At 33.9% G+C, this 21,062-nt stretch overlaps 1 protein-coding gene across 11 annotated transcripts; it reads left to right on the top strand.

Annotated features, from left to right (window-relative positions):
• Positions 1-11,330: 11,330 nt before the first annotated feature.
• Positions 11,331-17,856, top strand: LOC146918281 (G2/mitotic-specific cyclin S13-6-like). 11 transcript variants are annotated; one of them, XM_085719908.1, is made up of 18 exons: positions 11,331-11,445; positions 11,522-11,563; positions 11,649-11,728; positions 11,842-11,910; positions 12,187-12,263; positions 12,643-12,769; positions 12,869-12,914; positions 13,029-13,232; positions 13,326-13,676; positions 13,751-13,860; positions 13,979-14,107; positions 14,202-14,273; positions 14,426-14,531; positions 15,358-15,429; positions 15,561-15,626; positions 15,957-16,025; positions 16,685-16,817; positions 17,455-17,856. In XM_085719908.1, exons 6-9 carry the CDS (start codon positions 12,663-12,665, stop codon positions 13,548-13,550), a joined length of 582 nt encoding a protein of 193 aa, XP_085576034.1. In that variant the 5' UTR covers positions 11,331-11,445; positions 11,522-11,563; positions 11,649-11,728; positions 11,842-11,910; positions 12,187-12,263; positions 12,643-12,662; the 3' UTR covers positions 13,551-13,676; positions 13,751-13,860; positions 13,979-14,107; positions 14,202-14,273; positions 14,426-14,531; positions 15,358-15,429; positions 15,561-15,626; positions 15,957-16,025; positions 16,685-16,817; positions 17,455-17,856. The 11 variants fall into 11 exon arrangements, with proteins under 11 accessions (XP_085576034.1, XP_085576032.1, XP_085576026.1 ...); XM_085719906.1 differs by having other exon boundaries at positions 17,416-17,856; XM_085719900.1 differs by having other exon boundaries at positions 16,633-16,817.
• Positions 17,857-21,062: the final 3,206 nt, after the last annotated feature.

Raw genomic sequence — 21,062 nt, 5'->3', positions numbered from 1 at the left:
TTTTGGTTTTAGTCCCCGCAAATATAAAAATTTGGTTTTGGTCCTTTGTATTTTGTTTTAGTCCTTGTAAAATTGATTCATATTGGATTTGGTCCTTGTAATATGTAGAATATTTGATTTTAGTCCCTCAAAATGAGGACTAAAATGAATATTATAGGGACCATTCTCAATATGAAATGATTTTACAAGGATTAAAACAAAATACCAAGGACCAAAACCAAATATTCTATATTTGCAGGGACTAAAACCAAAAAAATATTTTTACAGGGACTAAAACCAAAACGCCGTATATTTGCAGGGACCGTTTCCATATTTAAGCCTATATTAAAAACCCTTCAAGCACAAGATGTGCCCAACAAAGGAAAATACAAAGTTCAAGATGCATAAATACAAAAGAACCAAATCATGAGGTAGAATAACCAAGACAAGTAGAAAGATTATTCCACCAACATTTCAACTCAAAATACGTACATGATTTCTTAGCATTTTGTAACCAATAAACGAGAATTGTAAATTTATCTAACAACACCATAAACCGGTTCTCGTGACAAATGTAAGAATTTCTCTTCTAAATAATTGAAATGCAAGTCAACAAAATCGCTGAAAACTAAAATGAACTTTTTTTGGAATAATCGAGAACCACCGAAATGAAGAGTACCCTCACAATAATTAATGGGAAGAACACAATAATTATCCAACCACTTTAGAATATTATGCAATATGCTACCAAAGAATTCACACTAAAAATAAAAAAGATAATTTTCCTCTTTTTCACATCTCGCCATAACATAAAAAATAGTCCATATTTTAAATACTCCATTAGGCTAAGTTGCCATTTGTTAGAATTCAGATATTCAAGAGCCTCCACGAAAAGAGAAAGACATTTAGAGGAACTACTTTTTTTCCTAATGAGATTTTTTAGAGCCATAGGTTCATCATGCTCCACCTCGCATCATTAGATGATATACCCCTTTGTCGTGGTACCTTTCACCATGATCAACTTTAAAGAAACTTATCAAAAATGCTAGCCTTAAAAATAATGTTGTCCAACAAATAACAACAATATATCCCCAACACCTCCTTCCAAGAAAAATTATATGACATCGTATTATGATATAACTCAAAAGTTCTTCTAAATATATCACAAAAAGGACCACTCTACAACCACGAATCATGGCAAAAAAAGGAGTATTTTTCTCATTACTCTCCACTATCATCAAGTTGTCATCAAACCGATTTCTAATCCCCATCTTCTCCCCTATTTTAACACCATAGAAGTAATTTTACCACACATACGCCTAACTGTCCCCACTCTTCACATGAACTCCCACCAACCTATTCTAAGAAGCTAAAACTTTAAAATGCAAACTCATTGATCCTTATTAGCTTCCAAAACCATTCACGTAACAAAGATAAGTTAAAGTTCTGCATTATACGAACCCCCAAGCAACAACTATATCGATCAAGACACACCTTATCTCACTTAACCAAATTGACTTTCCTAACTTCCACACTCCCTCCACACTAAAAATAATAACGATTCAATAAAATAAATTTTACTCCCTCCGTTTCAAAATGAGTGTCCTTTTAAGTGTTTACACACATATTAAGAAATGCAATGATTAAAAGAAAGAGAATGATTATTTTACCAAATTATCCTTATTAACTATTGGTTAGTTTTAAAAGTAATACTTTGGAAGTAGTGTGCGAGTATTAATTGGAGGGTACAATTGAAAAGAAAAAGTTATTATTGCATTGGAAACTGAAAGTGACATTCATTTTGAAACAATTTTTTTTTGCTAAAGCGACACTCATTTTGAAACGGAGGGAGTACTTAAGTAAGCCTTGAAGAATGAAAGAAATTAAACTAATTGTGGTGGATATTGAAGGAGAATACAAAGATACATTACAAGAACATTGAATTGAATTTGAATGGGTGAAATCGATTTGTTTTTATTTTTATTATATAATACATTATGATATTTAATTATTATTTTAATTATTTGTCAATTAATTTTTAAGAGATATCAGTTTGAATGTACTCTTTTTTCTATCTTCCGGTAAATTTAAAAAGGCGAAACCGACAATTTTGTTGGCAAAAGTTAAGTTGTTCCTAGGTAAGTATTTATAACTATCAACTTGATTATTTAAAACCATTGAAATGTACATACTTATTCATTTACTTGAACCATTTTATTTGTTTCTTTAGAGATTGGAAAACGATGTTACAAAATTCTTTTCAATCAACTAAGATCAAATTCAACTCGTTAAATTATGGAGACAAAAAGAACTAAAGAAAATGTATGCTTATTTTGATGAATGTGATTTTTTTCACAATCCTTTTAGTAAATACATTTTCCAACAAATGGTAAAACAATTACCTTTATTTTTAGTTGCCACGATCTATCCCACATTAGCATACTAGAAGAATTTTTTAACCTTACTCTTAGGATCACCATTGAGGAGTTTAAGAACTTGCATGAAATTTAGTGGGTTGACATAGATCTCCTACCTTTTTCTACCCCATGCTTGGAAAAAAGGGGAAACGATGAATTCGAAATCATAACTACACTAAAGCATAACAAAATTAGGTTAGAATGTTTTAATTTGTGACCATTGATCTCAAATTAAAAAAAAATGAAGGGAGGAGATTTAAGAAAATTGTTTTCTCAAATTTTTCTCACTAGAGATAATTTGCTTCCGAGAGAAATACTCTCTCCAATATTTTTTAGGGACTCTCTCCAATCTTAGATATAAAAAATAAACAATTACATTTTTTTATCTTAAATTAAAAAAAATATATAACTTACTTTGACTCTATTTAATGTTATTTATCCTAATATACATTTTAGTTCATGTAAGTTTTATTTTTAATATTTTTTTCTCATTAAAAAGTTCCAATAGATGGTACTTTTCATAATTTTATATTTTTTTTATAATTGAAATCGGAGAGAGTATTGTGATTAAATAAAAAAAAGTAATAGCTTTATTCAAAGTGATAGATTTTTTATTTTATTTTTATAAGACAAGAGCAAAAAGAATAATCTCAATTAAGTTGGTACCAAACTTTAATCGATTGCTAGTTGCTCATATATATTATTAAAAAAAGGGAAAAATTATATAAAACCCAGGAGGACAAAAAACCCGATCCAATCAATCCAAGTGGATCCACCCTAACAGGTAATACATCAAAAAAAGATCAACAAAGTGGATTCAACCCTAATTAATTCTAACAAACGAACACCATTAACGATAGACGTTTGCGAGGACCAATCGGGTCTATAATTTGGCGAATTGATCGATCTTCAACACAAAATCGGATCACGTACCATCAACTCCCTACAACAATCAGTGGCGGAGCCGAAAAAAAAAAGTTGGGGTGGGCCACTAAAATTAACCGTTGAAAAATTGTTTAAGGTCTTGCAAAATAGACCTATAATTGAATTATTTAAATTTTTCGGGTGGGCCACTACACCACTTTGCGGGAATTTGGATCAACCGAAATCTAAAACCGACATAAAATTGTATAAAATCTCACAAAATAGACCTATAATTGAATTATTTAAATTTTTCGGGTGGGCCACTACACCACTTTACGGGAATTTAGATCAACCGAAACCTAAAACCGACACAAAATTATATAAAATCACGCAAAATAGACCTATAATCGTTGATTTTTTAATTTTTCCGGTGGGCCGTGGCCCACCCCAGCCCATGAAGGGCTCCGCCACCGGCAACAATGACAACAAGCATTAACGACTCTTTCGAGTCCATACACCCCATGTCAATCAAGGATTAATGGGATATGAAACACGTACATATTCTTGAGAGTGGGGAGTAGATTCGACCGCCAACACGGTAATTAAAAAATCCACACGCACCAATAGTTTACCGCTATGATCAACATCAAATTAACAGTCATTTCGGCCCAACACGGTACCACAACCACTCCAAAGAAAGGGAGGAGACGACGGATTCGAATGACTCACCATAACCAATCCACACGGCGGCGAAAAAGGTCCAAAACGGTGGCAAAGTAGAGGATAAAAAACTTTTGGGTTTCAACCAAACCAAATGCGAGGTTCTCGCCATTGAGAGGCCAACACACGTAACCAAACAAGATCGCCGGTGATAACCAACGATTTACGAATACCAACAACTCAACAACCACCACCCGTAGCGAGATGCGGTACCGGTTTAATCGAAAACCAACGATGCGGATTGTTGTGGGAACCGAAAAAAGGGTCATGTGCAGTAGGACGACACCGCTCATCATACCATCGTTGCATGATGGTACATTGTGAGTGATGAATGTTTGGAAAAAATGGGGTGAGGTGGCGGAAGATTTCTAAAGAGAGGGCAAAGCCATAATGGTAGATTATAACGTATGTCATCATACCTCTTATTAATTAGATATATTTTTAAGAATATAGTAATTATTTATATTATTTTTATATTTTAAGCATAGTTGTACTTTTTCTCACTATTTTATCACTCTCACAAAAATAGTTATATCTTTATAAAATTTAACTTTTTTTTTGTCCCGATAAACAATGATTTATTGTCTCAATTTTAAATATGAAGATAAATTACTACATAATTGTTGAGACAAAATCCTTATTTGATGTTTTAAAGATTACAAACATATTATATTTATTTAATCTTGTTATCTACTAATTCATTTTGTGAGAATTTGTTTCATGAGAACAATCCGAGAACGTTCGGCAAATACGATGAAAATGAAACAAGACATCAAAAGTGAACAAGTATGCACAAAGAAGAAAGCATGGCAAAATAGCATTTGATAAATGTCTCTTGGGCCTTAGGAAAAGGGTTCGACCCATTTGGATCCAAGAAGCCCATTAAAGAATAAATGCACATGGCTTAAAGCATGACATCACTAAAACAAAAGACAATGACATCATCCGCATTGGGCAACAAGTTATACAAACCTCATAACAAATTGGTTATCTCATGCGCAAGCAAGCAACAACGTTGCCGTAAAAGCCAAAGTCGTTCATACGTAACATTCGAGAACGTTCTCGCTATTTTAAAGAAGAAAAGAGAAATCAATTAAGTCTTTGGACAGCTATCAAAAACGTGTCCAACAGCTCTATTTTCTCCCTTGATCACCAAGACACTCCTCACCTATAAATACAAGGGCCTTTGAAGGTTATAAGCAAGAGTTTTGCAAGCTAATATCTCTCTAAGTGAAAATCATCACTACAAACAAAGCTCTTCGCAAACAAAGCAAATTTCAAGCTCTCTCACTATATCACTTGGATCTTCTCTTTTGAATTTGCTATTGTAAAACTCAAACTACGAGTTGAGTATTTTATTTGATCCACACAAATCTCATTATACAAAGTGTGTTGTATTCTTCTCAAGTCTATCGGGCTTAATAGTTTGAGGTAGAAAATTCCAACCTTTCTTTTGCTAGTGCGCAAAGAATTGTAGAAGCTTGCCGAGGTTGATAATACAGTGTAACGGACTGATCCGGTGTGATCAAGATCTTATAAAGTGCTAGTCGAAGTTTCGTTAGCAAGAAAACTATAGTGGATAATCTCACACGAGGTGGGGACCGGAAGTAGCCGGGTTTGGTGAACCAGGATAACTCTCCCGTGTTATTCTTCTTTCTCTCTCTCTTTATTTAAAGTTACACAACACACACACTTTATCACACTTACATTAATCTCGAACATTCGTCCAAGATAAAACAATTACTTAAATATTTGACTAAGGTTTAAAATCAAAGATATAATATTGTTTTATCATTCTCGTCATCATTCTCCCGTAACATTCTAGTCTTTGTTAAAATAAACTTATATTTTAACTTAACATCATTTTTCTCATTCTCGCTTATAATCATTCTTTAGAACATTCCGTTTTGATTAAATTGTTATATACTCTAAACTTGTTGAACTAACGTACACCAAGAACATTCTTGAGTATATAAATCTAAACTTAAATTTCAGGAATAATTTTTAAAAAGGGTCACAATTCAAACCCCCTTTCTTGTGACGTTTATTGCTACTTCAATTGGCATCGAGCCCGGCTCTACAAAAACACCTAACAAGTGTTGGAGGAAAAGATTCAGAAGAAGGCAATGTCAAAAGAAAAGTATATACCAGAAGGTCTATCATGCACAAGACCACCATTCTTCAATGGAAAGAACTATTATTTCGGAAAGGAAAAATGGAACTATTCCTCGATCCCAAGATGTGGATATGTGGAAAATAATCACAAATGGGATTCATGTACCCATGACAACCGATGCAACAACAAAGGTGGAAACAATTACACCGAAGCATCATGGTCAAAAGAAGATAAAGAAAAAATACTCCTAAACTCTAAAGCTCGACTCTTTCTATCATGCGCACTAAGCATGGAAGAAAGTGAAAGAGTTGATGAATGTGATACCGCAAAAAAGGTTTGGGACACTCTAAAAATCCATCATGAAGGAACTAGTCACGTAAAAGAAACAAGAATAGACATCGGTGTAAGAAAATTTGAAATCTTTGAAATGAACGAAGATGAGAACATTGATGAAATGTACTCCGCATTCACATCCATTGTGAATGAATTAAGATCACTTGGAAAAACTTATACCACTCATGATCGGATAAGAAAAATATTAAGATGTCTTCCAAGCACATGGAGACCCATGGTAACTGCAATCACACAAGCTAAAGACTTAAACTCTTTAGCCCTTGAAGATCTCATTGGATCATTAAAGGCTCATGAGACGTTACTTCAAGATGATAAACCATCAAGGAAAGGAAAGATGGTTGCTCTCAAAGCATCTCAAAGCGAACAAGAAGATGCCATTACACAAAGCGAAGGAATCAAAGAATCCAATGAAGAAGAAAACATCCAAGGAGAAGCGAGAAGACGAACTAGCTCTCATCACAAAGAAGATTCAAAGAATGATGAGAAGAAGAGATCGTATAAAGAAATACTTTCCTAACAAGAAAGACAACTCAAAAGGAGAAATTGACAAAAGTCAAGTAACCTGCTTCGGATGCAACAAACTAGGGCATTACAAAAATGAATGTCCATTAAACAAAAAGACTCGAAGAAATCTCCCTACTCAAAATCGATGTTTACATGGGATGATCTTCAAGAACCAAAAGATGAAGACACCGAAGCCAACATGGTTCTAATGGCGAATTCAGAAAACGAAGAGGTAATTCTTTTCGACCAACCTCAAGTATACAAAGAGTTAGAAAATAAATTTGATAGTCTTCTATTTGATTCAAACTTTTAACAAACAAATGTCACTCTTTACAAAAAGAAATTTCTGATTTAAAGGAAGAAAAAAGAAAAGCTTCAAACTTTGAATAATGATCAAAAGAAAACTATTCAAAGTCTACAAGATTCTTATTTTCAAGCAACCGAAAAAATAAAAGCCTTTGGAAAAACCAAAACTTCCCGAAAACTCTAGGAATGAAAATATTGTTCTTAAAAGAGAAGTCAAAGAACTTAGAAATGATCTTTCACAATTTATAAAATCAACAAACATTTCAAAAAATTGTAGGTTCACAAATGGCGAGAATTTGACAAAACCGGTTTAGGTTTTAATCAAATTTATGAAAAGTGTCTTATACCACAAAAATTAAAATGTTCATTCCGTAAGAAACAAGGACATCATGAATCTATTTGTTTTCATAAAAAGAGAAAACAAGAAATAAAAGTAGATCAGACTATCTCGTAACATTCTCAAGAACATTCTTCTTCATTAAAAAGAAAAGAATGCTCATATTGCAAAAGATTAGATCATCTAGAAGTAAACCGTTTTCTCAAGATTAAACACCTTGAGATTTTTGAAGCTAACCAAAAAGGACCCACATCTTCATGGGTACCTAAGGAACCACTAACTCAAAATGCGGTGATCCTCACAAGATGCAAGAACAAAGCCATGGTACTTGGACAAAGGGCTGTTCTAGACACATGACCGGGGATAAACAATGCTTCATCTCCTTCGTAAAAAAGGAAGGAGGTCTAGTAACTTTTGGAAATAATGACAAAGGACAAATTAAAGGTAAAGGTATTATTGGTAAGAAAGACTCGCAAAAATTTAGGATGTTCAATATGTTGAAGGTTTAAAACACAATCTATTAAGCATAAGTCAATTATGTGATAGTGGATTTGAAGTTGTTTTTAAACCTAACATATGTATAGTAAAACATACATCCTCAGTAAGATTTTCTTTACCGCATCTAGAAAGAAAAACCTATATGCTTTATACTTAGATGATATTCCAAACAAACCTGTTTTATGACTCTTGAAAAAGATAAATGGATTTGGCACAAAAGAGCCGGACATATAAGTATGAAAACTATTTCAAAAATATCTAAACTGATCTTGTAAGAGGACTTCCAAAAATTGATTTTGAAAAAGATAGGATATGCGAAGCTTGTACAAGAGGTAAACAAGTTAAAAGCAGTTTTAAAACAAATGATTTTATTTCAACCAAAAGACCTCTTGAACTACTTCACATAGATCTATTTGGTCCCGTTAGAACCGCCGCTTAAGTGGAAAACAATATGGTTTTGTTATTGTTGATGATTTTTCCAGATATACTTGGGTTCTATTTTTAAAACATAAAGATGAAGCATTTGAAGCATTCAAAACTTTTTGTACATTAGTTCAAAATGATAAAGAATCCAAAATCATTTCAGTAAGAAGTGATCATGGAGGAGAATTTGAAAATGCATTCTTTAAAGACTTCTTTGATGAAAAAGGAATTTTTCATAATTTCTCATGTGCAAGAACTCCACAACAAAATAGAGTTGTTGAAAGAAAAAATAGAACTCTTCAGAAATGGCAAGAACAATGCTAAATGAGTCCAACGTAGAAAAATACTTTTGGGCTGAAGCCATAAATACTTCTTGCTATATCATAAACAGGGTTTCAATTAGAAAAATTCTAAACAAAACCCCATATGAACTCTGGAAAAATATAAAACCTAACATTTCATATTTCCACATTTTTGGATGTTATTGTTATATTTTAAATGATAAAGAAAATCTAGGAAAGTTTGATTCAAAATCGTATAAAGGAATATTTTTGGGATATGCAACAAATTCCAAAGGATATAGAATTTATAATTTGAAAAATCAAACCATGGAAATTAGCATGCATGTTATTTTTGATGAGTTCGATGATTTAATAATCAACAAAGAAGATGAAGAAGAAATCTCTCAAAATGAAGATGATAACATTCAAGAACATTCTTCACAAGTTCTTCCAAGAAGCCGGAGAACCATTGGTGATCACCCTCCCCGAACAAATCATAGGAGATGCATCTGATGGAATAAGAACAAGACGATCATCCATAAATAATGATGTCAACATGGCAATGATCTCTCACATTGAACCAAAGAACATACAAGAGGCAATATGTGAAGAATCATGGGTAAAAGCCATGGAAGAAGAACTCTCTCAATTTGAGAAAAATGAAGTATGGAACCTTGTTCCTAAACCTCAAAATCAATCCATCATTGGAACAAGATGGGTATTTAGAAATAAACTAAATGAAGAAGGAAAAGTTATCGAAATAAAGCTAGATTGGTAGCACAAGGGTATAATCAACAAGAAGGTATTGATTACGATGAAACTTTTGCTCCGTAGCCGTGTTAGAAGCAATTAGAATTCTTCTTGCATATGCATCTCATAAAAATATTAAGTTATTTCAAATGGATGTCAAAAGTGCCTTTTTAAATGGATTTTTAAATGAGGAAGTTTATGTTCATCAACCTCCCGGTTTTGAGAACGCAAATAAACCTAATCATGTGTTTAAACTCACAAAAGCACTATATGGTCTCAAACAAGCTCCTCGAGCTTGGTATGAAAGGTTAAGTACATTCTTAATCAAAAATAATTTTTCTAGAGGAAAAATAGATACAACTCTTTTTAGAAAAGATGACAACACAAATTTTTTAATTGTTCAAATTTATGTTGATGACATCATATTTGGTTCAACAAATGAAAAAATGTGCGATGATTTTTCCAATCTCATGCAAAGTGAATTTGAAATGAGTATGATGGGAGAATTAAGATTCTTTCTTGGCTTACAAATTAAGCAAGAATCAAATGGCATTTTTATTTGTCAAGAAAAATATATAAAAGATCTTCTCAAAAAATATAAAATGAATGAAGCCAAAATAATGGCAACTCCCATGCATCCAACATCTAACCTAGATAAGGATGAAAATAGAAAAACTATTTACGAAAAAGAATACAGAGGAATGATTGGATCTCCGTTGTACTTAATCACCAAGAGACTGTATATTGTTTTTTTTGTTGGTTTATGTGCACGTTTTCAAACTTCTCCAAGAGAATCCCATTTAACTCGCCGTAAAAAGAATTTTTAGATACCTAGTAGGTACTACCGATCTTGGCCTTTGGTATAGCAAAGGTTCTTGTTTTGATCTTATAGCATACCGTGATGCCGACTATGCCGGAGACAAAATAGAAAGAAAAAGCACAAGTGGAGCATGTCGGTTTCTTGGGAATGCACTTATAAGTTGGTCATGCAAAAGCAAAACACTATTGCTCACAACTACGAAGCTGAATTATGTGTCGCCACTAACCGTTGTTCTCAAGTTCTCTGGATTAAAAATCAACTTGAGGATTTCTCTATAAGGTACACAAATATTCCAAATATTTTGTGACAATACAAGTGCAATAAATTTATCAAAGAATCCCATTCAACATTCAAGATCAAAACATATTGAAATTAAATATCATTTCATTAGAGATCATGTTAATAAAAAGGAACTTGAATTAATTTTTGTTGATACAAAATCAATTAGCCGATATCTTTACTAAACCTTTAGTTGAGGATCACTTTAATCTACTAAACTAAATAAGAAAATAAATGTCCGTTGATTTTACAATTTTGCCCTCGTAAGGGGTATTTTCGTCATTTAGTTATTGGGTGAGTGTTCCCATATATATGCTAAATTTCCTTCTTTCTCTCATTTCTCCACCAACTTTCTCTCACTACAAAACAGATTTCTTTCCCTTCTCTCTCTAAAAAACAAAAACGTGTTCTTCTCCTTCTCTCTTCTCAAACACGGCCTCACTTCTCTTCTCTCCTTTCCATCAAATTTCACACATGCAAATATGATTTTGTAATCTTCACCTAATCTAATGATCTAACAAGTTCTAATTCTTCATTTCACCCACTGAATTCGATTTATGGTGAGTTTTGTTTGATTGGGTTTTTGTGTTTTTGTTATTTCACACACTCAATTCGATTTATGGTGAGTTTTGTTTAATTGGGTTTCTGTGTTTTTGTTATTGTTAATGAAATTGTTAATTATGTTGATTTAATTGATGTTTTTTATTTGATCTTGTGATTTTGATTGTGTAGGTATGAAGAGGGCTGGAGAAGATAGTTGTTGATTTTAATTGTTGTTAATCTTTGATCAAAAACAGGTTTAGCTACAATTTTTTTAATTTATTTTCAGTTAATTAGTTTTAGTTTTTAAGTTGTTTACTGATTTTTTTCCAGGACACTTCTAGATTTTAATCTATGATAATTTCATCCCATAAGGTATGTTCTATGTAAATTTATATTTAAATTGAATGTAAAAATTGTAGGCTCAAAATATTGATGTTGTAATTGTTTATTTCAATAGATTGTCTTGATAAAGAAATGTTGAAATGCACAGTGAAAAAGAAAAGAGGTGTTATCCAGTGACAGATTTCTGAGTTGCAAGTAGGCATATGCTAATAATGTTATGACCACTTGCATTTTGGACTAACTTTTGCATGACTTTTGTATCTACTGGTTTATCTATACAGTAACATGGTTTTAGCATAAATTTTCAGGAGGAGAGAGGACACTAGAGTGGGAATTGGCAAGGGTAAAAGTTTCTGCTAGCAGAATCATAATTGAAGGTAAATTACTTTTTTCTATGTAAGCATATAATAAATCAATTTTTCAGCTATAAATTACTTTGTGTTACCAATTTATGATATGAAAAGTTTTTTATTTGTGGGCTGAACAGGTGATAAGTTTTATGTGTATGTTGGTCAGGTTTAAATTAGTGATTTCCTGGGTTTGTTGATGATAAGTTTTCTTTGTGTAGACTTGAAAGTTTGATTGATTTTTAATGAATTTGGTTGATGAATCTAAATTTTTAATGTATTTTTCATACTATGCATATGTGGCAGAGGCAACACCAAAGCGTTTGATGAGGGTGATGGAGATTCCAGGACTCACTTTGGAACATCTTAAAAGCCATTTACAGGTATCATAATTTTTTTCGTGCACTGAATCCAAAAACTATAAGAGTTTGAGCTTATTTGATTTTCTGGTTATTACACAAATACAGTATAGTTCCTTATACAAGAATTGTATAAAGAATTGTATACAAGTATAGTTCCATCTCACGTTGAATTTTTTGTGATTAATTTGTTCTGTGTATATGGGTCTATCAAATTTTCATAGATTTTGAAATGAAATCTGAGGGTGGTTTAGTTAAGTATTAGGGTTTATGTAATAATCTGGAAAATGTTTAGTGAATCCACGGGTGGTACCTTTGTTGTACATTTTTCTGCTATGGTGTGATTTATAATTTTTGATCAGTGAAATAATGTCTGATTTATGCTTTTTGTTAATGGAATTAGGTGAGAATAAGAAAAGGAATATGGGGGTTGAAGGAAGAAACAGAAAGGTACTTCAAGATATCCAAAATCTTGTGATCAACCCGGCAGATCTTGGTGCTAATGCTAATGTCACCAAATGCCTCACAAGGTGCTGATTCCATAACTTTACAATTGAAATTAAATCATTACCACATGTTGTATATCTTTATAATTTGCCTGATTTTATTTGTTTTTATTGTTGTTGCAGGGCTCAGTTAGAGGCTCTTGCTCAAGCCGCAACCGAGAAGAACAAGGTACATTTGTTGTTGCTGTTATCATGTTTACTTTGTTCCATTTTCAAAGGTTGTGTTTCCTTAATACATTGTATCACTAAATTTGTTTTGATGGAACTCTTTTTGTTGTTGTAGAACATTGTTCCTGCAGCAAGGGTGGAACATGCTCAGCAGCAATGTAGACTAATAATAAGAATGGACATAATTTGTCAAACACAGACTGCTTGTAGAGTTGTGCCCAAGGATTTGGTTGAGAACATTGATTCATCTTATAAGGATAATGAATTGACTGCAACTGAGTATATTGATGACATCTACAAGTATTACAAACTCTCTGAAGTAATGTTCTATGCTTTGTTTTGTGTTTCTTCTCTATATATATCTCTACTTTTTTAACATTCTCTAATATTTTGACTTTGATGAATGACACAGGATGATGTTCGTGTGCATGATTACATGGTTTCACAGCCAGATATAAATGCTAAGATGAGATCAATTCTTATTGACTGGTTGATTGAAGTGTACAGGAAATTTGAACTCATGCTGGAAACTTTCTATCTGACTCGATATTTATTGCCCATATTAGATGGATTTGGATCTGATGATTTGTCAAAACATTACATATATATTTTGTCAAAAAAGATATGCAGGCAATAACAATGATAGGGAATGAAGAAGGCATTCGAGGTTACTTGAAGGGTAACGTACCATAGGTTTGCATCGCTACGTATTAGGGCCATAACTTATAGAGTCATCCAGCTCTTTGCTTATGAAATTTTTAAGGTTAACTGTCAATTATCCTTCACGAATTTATTATATCACATGTTCAGGTCTAAGTTATACTTTTGGATTTGTAGAAAATATTAAAGGGAAAAAACGATTACCTCTCTGTTGTGGGAAGACTTGAAGCAGATGCTTTTTCAGCCATGACATCAACTTTTTGAGTAATAACAGTTCTCATTGAAAGGTTTAGTGCTTGTGCTAACACTCTTGAGCCACTTTCTTTCTTTTTGTAAAGTAACTTTTTATATTTTTCTCATACTTCAAATGTCAATATATCTTACTTTGTTAATCATTTTCTTTAGATATTTCCCGTTTTAATGAAAAAAATTGTGGCTTTTCTTGGTGGCCTTGAGCATGGTAAGAGAGGAAAGTTTTGCATTGTGTTGGAACTTGAGTTTCAAGGTGTCAAAAAGAAGTTCACCATGCCTCAGGTTTATGGCCACCCCTTTTTTAGTTGCTTGATTGAAGTATTGGTCTTCCTTATCCTTCATTATAACTTAATATACATGGTGTACCAATTTTCAGAGTTGGCCTGTACGTACACCGAGGCCTGTTGCATCAAAACTTGCAGCCGATACTCCTCTTCTTACTGGTCAGGTAAGCACAATTTTTATTATCAGAATCAAACCTAGCTTGCATGCATTGCCTTAGTAGTCTGAGTGAAGGATTTATATTTATTGGCTGTTGGTCTCCTATATTTCTTCTTGGTGAACCAAGTGATAGTTCTGGTTGTGTCTTTCACTTGGCAGGTTATGAGAAAGATTTGTTAAAATATGTTCGTGTCAGGGAGTTTGCTCCAGAATGAGAGTTTCATGATCCATGTCATTCCTTCATATTACCCAATGTCATCTGCAGGTAAACAATTATAGGTTTTGATTATGAAATGAATTATAAAGAATACAACAACTTTGTTTATATTTTTTGAAAAGAATTATGAGTTTGACTAAAACTACCTCTCATCGGTCTTAGTAATTCCACTTTGATGATATTTCATTCAAGTGGCCTCTGTCAAATCTGTGTGCTCAATCACTTTCTGAGCAATCATAGAACTTATATTCAATTAGTTTCATTGTTATCCTAATTAAGCATAAGGGATGTGCTTTTCAATTTTTCAAAATAAGAACTGTTGCTAATTAGAATCAAACAATATAGCAGCTCTTTGCTTATGTTAGTTTACTATGCAGATTTTTAATTTAGCTTTAGAAACTGTGATATACACACACACACACACACACACACACACACACACACACACACACACACACACACACACACTATTGTTCTAGATGGTTACACCTGGTAGCACAATTGTGGTTCATACTTTTATGTATTTCGTTGTGTCAACGTTGTTGGCTTCTTTCAAGTGATAGGATTCTGAAGGTTAATTCATTAACTGTGTTTGTGTTAAGAATCCTTAGAATAGCCAGATAGAATAGCCCACATAATCGTCATTTTTTGTCGGAAATACATGGGATAGTTTAGAATTCAGAAGCCAAAAAAGGATGTTGTTTTGGATAAGAAAAGAAATGCTCTGTCAGCTGGTGTGAAGCACTCCAATTAGACTACATAATGAAATTAGACTGAATCAGGAAAAAGTGAGGCATCAAAGTTTAGGTGTTCAATTATTGTTTACAGATCTTAGTCTTTCAACTCACATAGGATGATTTATTCTTTTCATCAGGGACCTTTCTTATAATAATTTTGCTGGAGATCTGCCAAGTTCATTTGGTTCCTTGATAAACCTTGGTAGATTGTAAGTATCTTCTTTCATACGCCCCTCATTCTGTTTCCTTTATTTGATTTTCATTCCGTCTTATACTAAGAAAAGATTTTACTAAATTACGGGTCATGTTGATTTGATCTATAATGTGGTACTTATTGCAGGTTCCTGCAGCATAACATATTTATTCGACCAGTCACATACCTGACTGAGCTTCCACTCATTGATTTGTATGTTATCTCTACGCATTTCTCACGTTTACACTACCATTATTTGCTAATTTTTTTTCTTCCAGCAACATTCAGGAAAATCTGTTTAGTGGCATTCTCCTACAACATTTTCAACATATTTATTTCTGGTTTTTTTTTTTTTGGAGTGAGGTTTGTTAATGTGCAAGATATTTTTGCGGCCTTGGCGCAGATATAGCATATACTCCTTCTTGATGTGTTTTTAAAACCCAAAATACCGACTCATTTCCAGGATTCCTTAATTTGCTATCTCTTTTAGTTTTGTCTTTATTTGTTAATTTTTCTGATGTCTTCGGTTTCTTTTCTTATTAGATAAATGGCAAAGCAGTAATGCTAGATGAGATAATAAACTATGTGCAATCACTGCAACAACAGGTTGAGGTAAGACAGCAGTGCCTTGCAATCTTTAAAGTATTAATTTATTACTACTATTCAAGGTTCAAACTTGACCTGTTTTGCACTGTGCACATGCTTAACACCAACGGAAATGAAAAAGGGAAATACTTCTATAAAATAATATAAAGGATTTAATCATTTCACTTAATAATGAATATTAAGAGATTGTTTTATGATAACTACATGACTTCAATTCCATTATATTTTGTTTTTTTTTTTTTTGTGGCTATGCATCTTATTTTGCAGTAAGATGAATATGTGGGGTGTCCGGGGTTCGAACCCCGGCCCCCGCACATATTGTGCATTATCCCATACCAAATGAGCTAAGCTCATGGGGACTTTTTTGCTTCCTTTTCTATCAGATGTAATATTGATCTTTCTTTCTCAACCCTCAACCTCCTAGGGCGATTCACATTCTCATAAATACTTCAATTTATTTATTTTTTGGATAGATAAATACTTCAATTTAGTTAATGGAATATTTTTATTTTTGAAATAAATTATACAAATAAAGTATGACCCCAATCAAATTAAGGATATGCATGTTATTATTGAAATAAAGTTAATGTTATTTTAATTTTGCCTTCCATAGGTTTCCTTGCTGAATGTAATCTTACTCGAGACATGCCACACACATAATGCAGATATCTCTCTCAAATGAGATTTAAATATTATCTCCTCATGTTGTGAATGGATGTGATTTATTTAGTGACGTTAAGAATGTAAGCAGTTTGATAGTTGAACTGCCATGGACCAGAGCGGCTCTTATCCAAGGATGTAAGTGAGGATCTTAATCATACAGATTTAACTCCTTGGAAGTGAACTATTCACTTTGGAGGGTAAAGTAAATGATCTAAATTGTTGATGAGAAATTTAGCTATTGATGTACTGATATGCTTATGCCAAATCATAAATGTGTCCGAATATCAGTCATGGTCTCATGGATCTTCTCATCGACTGTTGGCATTACTTACTTTATCTTCCAAAGAAAATTATACACTTTAGAAAAAGATGCAACTTATTATCTGGAAATTGTTCAATTAACATTAGATCCAACTTTCATAACATCAATCATCTTGGTTGCAATTTTATTGATGTTTTCATTATATTCTTAAAGGATATTGCGTATTAGCAATAATAGAGGATACAAGTTATATTTACAAAAGTTTCTAAATTGCAGTTATTCACTTTTGTCAAAATTCTACTGTGGTCATGTTAAGAATACAAGTTTGCTAACCTATCCTACACCTATATGTTCGATACTAATTATTCACATTGTTGATGATCTTAGCAACACCACTATATGAAAACTATTACTTCAATGACACTTAGAAATTATTTTGTGTATGATTTTTCCTTATTCCCATTGCAACAGCAATCTTTCTTTGTCTGTGCTGATAATGATTCGAAACAGTTTGGAAGCTGCACTCCCGCAAAGCGTTCTTCTGATGAAAAATATCGTAACAGTATCGCATCTACCGATTGTAACCTGACACAGTTTTCTTCCGCCAAGTTGGGCAAAGAAATTAAAACGAAGTGACCAGTTTCATCCTTGGGTATTTTTTGGAAGATATGCCATTGTATCTTGCGAAGTTATTTGATCTGCGGTCTATATTGTTATATCCTTCGCATAATGGCTTTTGATTTTGCATCAGCCATGGCTGCTTTTGGTTAGGTGTAATATATTAAGTTTGACATCAAAACTTACTACAATAAGTGTGTTGTGCTCAAATATGATGCATGTAAATATCCACTTTGTTGTACTTATAAATAACTCTGTTTATATTAGTATCTACTAAACTCTGTGTTTATATTAGTATCTACTCTTCATACCAGATTACTCTTTGTATCATATAAAACCATAAAATTCTGATAAATAAACAATTTGAAGGCAAATGCAATATTCTTATATGCCCGTAATATCTATGTTTCAAATCGCTTTACTTTTAAGTATATTAAGAAATTTGTGTTTGCTCGTAATAATCTATTCCTTTATAACAAATTTTTTTCGAAAAAGGCAATTCACTCCCGTGCGAAGCACGGGTTTGTAACTAGTTTTATTAAAGAAAAATTACACATTATTCAAAATCCTTGCAAAAGGTCCAAATAGGAAAAGTCTTCTCTTCATCAGAATGTTCCGAAAACATTCTTGAAAGAAACACCCTCCAAGACAGACTTGAGGGACACGTCTCAACCATGTCCTTTCAAAAAAAGTTTCTTCTACTTAACTCTAGTCTCTAGGTAGAAAAGAAATTACCAATATCAAGAAAAATTACAACTCATTAATGCTCTTGTTCCCTCTCTCATCATTAAACCACTAAAAGTCACTTCTCACCTTTTTCCTCTTCCAAAACCGGTTTCTACTTTCTCTCTCTAAAACTTCCCACTCTCTTCTTTCTCTCGAACCGTCTCATCTTCTTCTCTCAAACCACCACCGTACACCACTTCCTTCACCACACATGGCTCGAACCAAAGGTGCCGGAAGCACTAACCCCGACAACTCATCTCCACTTTCACCATCTCCAACTCGTTCTCCTTCTCCACCGTCTCCTCCGACGAAACCACCGTCATCCCCCACATCACCACGTTTCGATTTAACTCCACCATCAACCAAAGAAACTACTCCATTCGAAACTCCACCACAATCTCCGCTCAAAAACACCGTTGAACAAACCATGCAAGATGGTTATCTCACCACCGAAACCACACCGAAAAAACTCCATCGAAGAATGATGAAGAACTTCCTTTCATCCCCGACCCCGAATCTTTCCATCCTCTTGCGATGGTTGTGTATGTTGAACCACAACCAACTTTTGTCAACCTCAATCTCAACCCACCAACGAAGCGGTTGAAGAACAAGAAACCGCTCCTCAGGAACCTCCAAACCCGAACAAAATGGCTCCTCATCTCAGGAACGCCACCAAAAGGAAGATGCCTCCAATGAAGGCTAAATTTGCTCCTAATCCCGGACCTAGGAAATCTCTAAGGCTTCGAACAAGGAAAACCAACAAAGTGTGGACACAACTCGTCCATGAAATCTCCGATTCGGATGAAGAAACCGAACCACCTACTCCTTTTGTCGAGAAAACTCCTTCTCCTCTTAAGCCTAAACCTAAGAGTAGCAAAAAGGTCTCAAAACCTTCCGTCAAGGCTTCAACCAAAACCAAAGCCTAAACCAACCGTGAAGGACAAAGGAAAACAAGCAACCGTTGGAACCGCATCGTTCTCCGAAGGTTCTTCGTAAAAGCTCTTCGATGAAGATGCCAAACCGTCTTCGATTATTCTCCGTAATGTTCTCCAAAGCGCAAAACTCGCCTCAAAACCAAAGAACATTAAAATCTCTCAAGGAAATAAGGTACCTCGTTTCGATCCAACATTGAAAAAAGATTTCAAGAAGAAATGGGAAAACAGTCTATTGGAATTGGAAGGTATTATGACTTTGTCAAACTTGAAAAAGACAAAGTTGATCTTAAGGAATATGTGGACGAGCAAGGCCGGACCAAATTTCTTCAACTTCGTGAGAGACACTACCCAAAGCTTATTCAAGCTTTCTACTTCATGGCGAAGCATACCCCGAGGAAAGCCTCGATAGTGTCTAGGATCAAGGATGTCGAGATTCGTCTCACTCCACAGGTAATCTCTCGACATTCTTGGTATCTCTAATACCGGTCGTACCGTTTTTGGTGATGATTGGTTTGAAAAACTCGAAGTAGATTCCCGAGAATGTTCTCAAACTCCTTTTCAAACCAAATGTCACCGAGTTTGTTTCTTCGAACCTTCTCGCCTAAACCAAAAATGTTCCATGGTATAAGTCAACATTGTGTCTTACCTAGGAATGGCAATTTTCAAAATGTAAGTCCAAATGATCTTTTAGTCATGTATCATTTCTACATGAAAGAGAAATTGAGTCTCGCCTCATATCATAATTCATAACATGATTAATGTCATTCAATCTCGAAACAAAAAGTCATGTCCGCCATATGGAATGGCTCTCACTAAAATCTTCATCAAAAATCATGTTCCTTTTGAGGGTGAACAATCTCAATTTGAGTATTCTCAATTCACCCCAAAGAATCCGAGTCACATGAAGCAGAACCCGATGTTGAGCCTCAAACCGACCTCAAAAGAAAGAGGGAAGATGAATCGCTCTGCAAAATCTCGTTCCAAAATGCTTCGATGAACACTCGCATTCCCTCCAGAACGTTCTCCGAACGTTCTCCCGTGATGGAGGAGGATCAGAATTGCTTGCTAATTTTGGCAACAATGCGTCTTTCTCAAATGTCAAGGCTTCGAGATCCTTCAAAGCTTCACGTAAAAACCCCTGGCCACAAAATCATCAAACTTGTTTATCTCTCCACAAAAGCATGAATATTCTCGCTTTATTCCAACTCGACTCAAAGGACAAACTCTTTGCTCCACAAGGTTTTGATACATCCGTCCAGTATGGATTCTTTCAAATCTCTTCAAACCAATCTCACTTTTCCTTCAAGGTTTACCGAGTCTCCTTCTATGGCGCAAAGGATTGTTGAGAACAATGAAAGGCCAACCAAAAGGTCTAAAGTTGAGAAAGATTGCAAGAAGACACGTAATGATCCGACTAGGGTTATTGAAGGGAATAATGCTATTTTGCATTATCCGTCTTGGCTAACTTATGAAGCTACTCGTCAAGGAAATGGAAGGACACCATGAGTGACAAGAACGAGGTACCTAGACCGAATCTAATCCCTTTCTGTTCCCATGTATCCCATGTTTATGCCTACCATCTCTTCATCATCTAATGCTTCCTCACCAACCATTCCACCCGTCGCCATACGCTTCCCTGTTGCCGCTGCCCCTTTTCATGATGACAAAGGGGAGATGATTTAGGGGAGTTAGGGGAATATGAGTTAGGAGGACCAGAAAACAACTAGGATCTAGGGAAGAATAGATTAATGCTAGGGTTTGTTTTATTATGCTATTTGGATGTTTAAAAACTCGTTTTTAATTCTCTATTTATGTCTTTAATTATGTATGTTGATCATG

The sequence above is a fragment of the Medicago sativa genome, chromosome 6, assembly GCF_051527215.1.
Source record: "Medicago sativa cultivar Bolivia chromosome 6, Bolivia_mono, whole genome shotgun sequence".
Classification (NCBI taxonomy): domain Eukaryota; kingdom Viridiplantae; phylum Streptophyta; class Magnoliopsida; order Fabales; family Fabaceae; genus Medicago; species Medicago sativa.
Note: the sequence above shows the minus strand (reverse complement) of the source record. Positions and strands in the feature narration are given on the sequence as shown.